Raw genomic sequence first — 6,934 nt, 5'->3', positions numbered from 1 at the left:
CCTGAACCCAGGAGGCGGAGGTTGCGGTGAGCCGAGATCGCGCCATTGCACTCCAGCCTGGGAAACAAGAGCGAAACTCCGTCTCAAAAAGAAAAAAAAAAAAGAATAAACCTTGTTTAGTTATATGTGAAGGTATGCATATATCTAGTTTACATGATGCTATCTAGTTTATAAGCACCAGAGAATCATGATGTCAGATGCTGACCATCAAGTGAAGAAGACACATAAAAAATATCAAAGTTTATGTCTGATTTATTTGGTGTGTTTTGTTATTGATATCTAGGCTACCTTTTATTTTTTATTGATTCTAATATGAGTTCTATGAATTACAATCTGATGGGAGGATTCTATCTCAGGAGGCAAGACTTTGATAAAACTGAAGGCATTAAAGAGCAGAATTTATTTACAAAGCTACATTAATTCAAATGACAAGTATCTAGCCAAGCTCATATTTCACCTGAACTTGTGTTAGGTTTCTGTGTTTGGAGGAAGCACTAGGTATTTCTCAAATTCCTTAAGAGATTTATAAGCAAAAGTATAGATGTTTAAGCAAACTTTACTTTAAAATATGAATGAATCCCCATTTTACATCCTGTGGGGCTACATGTATGTAACTATTTTAAGTAGTGGTTTAACTCAAAAGGAAGAAAAATCTTGAGACCTTTTATCTCTTGTTACCCCATCTGTTTATTGATTTCAAGAATCACTGTCTCATCACAGTATAGATAAAAATATTCCCTCCCTCATCATCATCATCTTGATCATCATTATTGTACTTGTATGTGTTAACTTGTAAGCACTCAATGAGCAGGTAAAAAGTTTTACAAAGTTTTGCCCCCAAAATGAGACATTAATTGGTTGATTATAATTCTAAAAAAAATTAAGCCTCTATATACTTAATTCCCCACTAGATATTTTGATGTGGATGTTGTCATTTCAGATTTGACATGGCTAAAATACAGCTCCTAACTGTTCCCCCCAGTTACCAGCCAACCATGCATCAACAAACTATTAGAGTCTCCAGTTTTCCTCGTCTGAGATCACTGGGGTTGCCATGTATGCACATACTGAAACCCCAAATCTACAACTTATCTTTGGTTCCTCAGGCTGCTCAAACCTCCATATCCTTCAGGAAGTCTTATTTCTTCTACCTGCCTGACCGTGAATTGATGTTCTTCCCTCTATCTCCATTATTACCACCCCGGTCCAAGCTATCATCATCTTACTTGTATAGTTCCTAGTGTTGTACTCTTCCAAATACCTAATAGTACTAGTACTATTCCTAGTATTCCCCTTCTCGTCTGCCTCCTTTTCCATGCTATTCTTCACATTTATAAAACATAAATCATACTTACAAACTATAAATTGGAGTGTTGTCATTTATGTGCTTTTAAAACTCTTCAGTAGCTCTCTATTGTACTTGGAATAGAATCTATACTCCCTGTAGAACTATGCATGAACTAGCCCCATGTGTTGTTCTTACCTCTTACTGGACTTCTCTCCATCTTATCCACTCTGCTTCTGTTGCTTTGATCCTCCTTTTGTACGTTGAACAGACTAAGCCATGGAGCCTTTCCAGTAATTGTGTCTTTTGCCCAGAATTTTATCTGTGATCGTTGCCTGTCTGGCTCCAGGACTCTCAGATCTTAGCTATGGAAGGTTTTCCTGGCAGGCCAGTTGAAAGTAGCCCCTCAGGCATTTCTGTTACACCATATGATTCTAATTCTCTGCCAAGTATTGATTATTATATTTTGAGTTTTTGTTTGTTGTTGTTGTTTATGTTATTACTGCTTGATTATTATATCTTCCCCACTGGAATGCAAACTTCATGAGAACGTGGACCTCATCTGTTCAGTTCGTCACTGTATCTGTAATGTCTTAGGATGTGTTTAACATAAAAAAGCCATTTGATAAATAATTACAGAATGTGTAAGAAGAGAATTAATAAGTACAAAAATGTAGGTATAGGCAAACATGTCAAGCTCAGAATTAGTAGATAATTGTTTCACCATGGGAGGATTTTTTTTCTCTTGTTACTAGATTAAACTTAGATAAAATTGAATTTGGATATACAGACCAGAGGCAGTAAGTAGCCAGTAAACATCAGTCACTGAGTATCCACATTAGCAATCTTAATGACAAGTTTGGATTAACACTGTTAATTATCACTATTGTTATGTCATGTTATGCTTTAATATTTAACATTTTAATATGGAAATCAATGTTGTTTACCCAAGCAGCAGAAAAATTTTGACATAAGCTTCTTAGGAATTTTAGATGATATGGAATTTTAGAAACACTATTTAGGAAGAATATCAATATGGATTATTTTGAAGATTAAACTGTCTTTGAAGGCCTTGAGTATAATTCATTGCCAAAAACCAAGTGAAGCTACTTGCATGTCTCCTTAAGTGATAGGACTTGACTATAAAGCATTTTGAAAGTTATATGCATCTCTAAGAGCAATCATATTTTAATGTATGTATATCATGGAATTGAAGTAAAAATACGTTAATTTTTGTTTACACACATAATAAATTGTTAATAAAGAATTCCAAGTTATGTGGGGGTTTGTTTTTAAAATTAATGATACAGTTTACATTGTGGAAAATTTGGAAACTATTCAAATTAATATTTTTCTATGATATAAAAGCAAAATCTAAATTCTGGTTTTAGCAGTGGCATAGCTAATTCACCTCTCTTGATATCAGTTCCTACAGCTGTGAAATGAGAAGATTATACTAAATGAATTCTCAAGTCCTTCCAGGTCTATCTTTGTGTGTTATACAAAAATTTGTATTTGCATAATGCTTTATATTACTAGAATTCTTTCACATCTGTTTTCCATTTGTTCTCAACTATTTTGTTAGGTAGGCAGGACAGACCTTGTTATGTCTGCTCTACACTTGTGAGTAAATTGAACTAAAAGAATTAGAATTATTTTCTTGAGTTACACAGTCATCTTGGAACTAGCCATGTATTCTTTCTATAATTTCATATTATAATCTTTCACCTCCTGATGCCAATTCCCTGTTAAGTACTTAGTCAAAGTAAGTATCTATATTTCATAAATTACCACTGTAATAACTTATGAATTTTTAAAATCTGACCTTGGCAATTTGGTTATCCACCCGGATAATTTGTAAGAAGCCAGTGCTAAAGTATTGTAACTATTTGTGATATATACCTCATCATCTTTATGGTGCTTGAAGCATAATCAAATTTTTACTTTTTAAAAAATTGAATGGCTGAATACAGAGGCTCCTCTAAAGTACCTTCAGGTTTTGAAAGGCCATTTTTAAGTATGTTGTAGTCTAGATGGTATTCCTCACCGCATTTTAACTTGTCTTCCTACTTCCATTCTAACCCCTTACAACCCATTTTCCCCACCCCCTGCCAGAATGATCTTATAAGACATAACTGGGTCTTGTTAACTTCCTGTTTAAAAAACCCAGTGACTTCTCATTGTACTTAGAAAGCCTACTTTTGGGTAGGCTTAGTCCCTACTGTTCTGAACCCATTTGTACCACTCAGCCTTTCTCACTCCTTACCTTCCAGTACATGAACTCTCCTCAGAACAGTCAAATTCTGAGTGCAGGTTTTCTCCCTCAGCATTCTCAATCTTTACCTTCCAGTCACCTTGAAACTGTTTCTCAACCATTCCTAGGTTTATCCCACCTGAGGATCTTTATCCTTCATACCTCTTCTGTCTATAAAGCTTTTCCTTCTACATGTTTGTTTGGCTGGATATTTTGTATTTATTCACCTCTCACTTCAGATAATTACTTTCTCAGAGCATCTTCTCAGACCGCCCAGGCTGAAATAGTAGCCTCTCCATTCCCAGCCATCATCATTTGTTATATGCTTCTCTTTTGGTATTGTCTGTACAGTACTTACCAATAGCTGAAATAATTTTAAAAGTATTTTTATTGTTACATATTCCTCCTTTCCTCTTCCCCACTCAAGCCCCTCCTCTCTTAAAAAGTGTAAATTCCAGGGAGCCGGGATTTTGCTAATCCTAGTCATTGCCGTATCACTAGTTCCTGTAACAATGACTAGCTTGTTGCAGGGTGTCAGTAAATACTTGTTGGATAATTAATTAGATGAATGAATCTTACGGTTCTGAGTAAGTTTATATATTCTTCATCTGCCAGGCTTCTTCTTGAGATCTATGATAGGAGTTAAAAATTTGTGAGTTCAGAAGTTTTGTCCTTAATTTTTTTGGTGCTAGCTTCCAGGAAATCTAAACTAAATTTATTGCATCAGTACAGTTGCTGTTCATTGTCTTTTAGTTTTATTCTGGTGATCCTACCTATAATCCTGGTGGAAGGGGGTGACTATAGAGCTGTTGAAGAAAAGAAAGAACATTGGGATCAAGCAGTCTCTGTTCAGTTTCTCTCAGCCTCAGTCAGTATCTTCTGCTCTAAACTAGGGTTAACAGTTCAATGATTTGCTTATTAAATACTTACTATACCTTAGGCACTATGTGAGAAGCTGGGAAAAGAGGATGAAAAAGACACACCTAGAGAAGGCATTGGATTATTAAGTAATCAGCTACTGTAAAGGGATTTAAGTTCTGTGACAAGCAACATTCTGGATATCACAAGAACATCTTAGAAGAATTTCTGACTTCAGAAAGAGGGTTCAGAGAATTAGCCAGGCCAGGGGTGAGAGTGTTCTTCGCGGAAGAGGGAACAATGAAAACCCAGGAGGAGATACAGAGTGTCTCTCTGTATTTAAAGTAACCAGAAATAGATTTATATATTTAGTACAGAGACTGAGGGGAAGAGCAGTAAATGAGAGAAGATCAAAAGGAGAAGACAGTGGGGCGCAGTGGTTAGGAATGTAACTTTTTCCACAGGGAAAGAGAAGCCACTAAAAGATATTAGGCAGGGGAGTGACAGGATCAGGTGTGTATTTTCCTATCATGTTTTAAAAGTTTACTCTGGCTGCAGCATGAAGAGGTTGTTACAAGAAGCAAGATAGTAAAGTGGTAGTACAGTAGCGCCAGAGTGAAGTGGGTTAGTATTTGCAAATCCCCTCTCAGAGTGCTGTCACACATGGTAGGAGCTTGGTTAATTTTATAAGTTCTGGTTTTTCTTAAGGTGACTTGAGGCTATGTAACTTCAAGGTTATGGAAGTTAAACTCTTTGTGTCTAAAGAAATTTTCAAAGTATTCGTGCTTTTGTGTATATGCATGCATGTGCACTAATGACACCACAGATTGTATTTAACTAGTCATAAGATTCTCTAAATGGATTTTAATGAATGCTGTTCTTCCTGGAGTTAAACCTAGGATTATAAATCAATATGCATACACGTATACACTTAACGGAAAAGTTTAGAGAAAGTACCTGAAGTTGAGGAAAGTAAACTGTAATCGAATATTAAAAGTTTGTATTAATTTAGGAAGAATGTACTTTCCAAGAGAGTTTCTCGATTGATGTAAATAAATCATGGCAGATGACTGAGAAGGTCATGAAAAATGCTCGAGCATTGGCAGAAGTGAGGGGGTCTCTTTTTGAGGTAATGTATGCTTGACAATTTCATAGTAATTAAAACTCTTCATTTAATGGCATATGTCTAAGGTTTACAAAAAAGAAAAAAAAAAGGAAAGATAAAGGAAAAGAGAAAAATTTATTAGACTTCATGCAGTTTATGAGTATGTATTCCTGCTGGCCCTGGGCAGTGAGTAATACACCACAAATGTTCAGTCAGTTCTTGCATAGTGCCCTCCAGACAGCCAAAGCAGTGAAATTATCTGGCATGCCAGGGTTGACACATCAAGCCTTTGAAAATAAATGTGAAATTAAATGTCTTATCATTGAAGTCCTTGGAAATAAATGTTAACATGGATATCTTTGTCACCGAAGTAAAAGGAAAAATTGATAGAGTAGACACATAACACAAATATCTAGTGTTTTTGTTAGCAACTTAAGAAGGGTAACATATGATTACTTTTTGACTTAAAGGTTATTGTCTAGCTCAGTTATAATACTCATCACTAGATAAAGAGCACCTGTGGTGGTGATTGCATGAAATCTAGAAATGAATTTTTAGAGGTTGGATCTGAGATGTCATTTAAAATCAAAGTAATTGCTTGTGTGCGTGTGAATATATACATCTGTGTGTATGAGGAATGGGTGGAGGTTATTATTTTTATTATTTTTTGAGACAGGCTCTCACTGTGCCCTCCAGGCTGGAGTGCGGTAGTGCAGTCGCAGCTCACTCAACCTCTAGGTTCAAGCAATCCTCCCACTTCAGCCTCCTTGTAGCTGGCATTATATATGTGTGCCATCACACCCGGCTAATTCTTGTATTTCTTGTAGAAACAGGGTTTTGCCATGTTGCCCAGGCTGGTCTCAAATCCCTGGCTGGACACAAGCTGTCCTCCCGCCTCAACCTCCCAAAGTGCTGGGATTACAGGAACGGGCCACCACGCCTGACCAGACAATTTGCTTATCAAATACTTACTATACCTTGGGCACTATTTGAGAAGCCACACAGTACATAAAGTTCTTCAGTTTATAAAGTTATATAACCAGTGTATCCATAAATGATAACTTAGAATAGATGGAGCTTCACAGTTTTGAGTCACTATCCATTCATTGCATATATATCAAGACAAGATTTAGTGCTGTTGTTTTTTGATGTCCTCTTGACATAAGTTGTAATGAATGTTGTTTTCTGTTAAAGTTATGTGGAATTACTGTTAATGTTTTCTTTTTCTTTTCTCAAAAGTAATCCATATGTATATTTAAAACTTTAGAAAATGTAGATAAGCAGAAACAAATTTTAATTGGCCATAATCCTACTCTGCAGTTACAGCTATTGTTAACATTTTCTTTATGCCCTTCCTTAGTCTTTATTTTGAATATGTGTGTAGAATTGTTTATTGTTAAAGTGAGGGAAATCTTTTTTTTTTTTTTTTTTT

The 6,934-nt window shown here is 35.7% G+C and overlaps 1 protein-coding gene across 17 annotated transcripts in view; it reads left to right on the top strand.

Moving 5' to 3' along the window:
• Window positions 1-6,934, top strand: part of RAPGEF2 (Rap guanine nucleotide exchange factor 2) — a 249,878-nt gene that overhangs the window by 176,367 nt on the left and 66,577 nt on the right. The window contains exon 1 of one of the 17 annotated variants that reach the window (XM_037737593.1): window positions 5,286-5,526. The exons of the other annotated variants lie outside the window; for them this stretch is intronic. Coding sequence (XP_037593521.1) covers window positions 5,464-5,526 — 63 coding nt within the window. The 5' untranslated portion in view covers window positions 5,286-5,463. Of the gene's footprint in view, window positions 1-5,285; window positions 5,527-6,934 lie in introns of those variants that run through there. 17 annotated transcript variants of the gene reach the window in all.

This window comes from Cebus imitator, unplaced genomic scaffold (assembly GCF_001604975.1).
Source record: "Cebus imitator isolate Cc_AM_T3 unplaced genomic scaffold, Cebus_imitator-1.0 Scaffold40, whole genome shotgun sequence".
NCBI lineage: Eukaryota > Metazoa > Chordata > Mammalia > Primates > Cebidae > Cebus > Cebus imitator.
The sequence above is the reverse complement of the archived record's forward strand: the minus strand, read 5'-3'. Positions and strand labels throughout refer to the sequence as shown.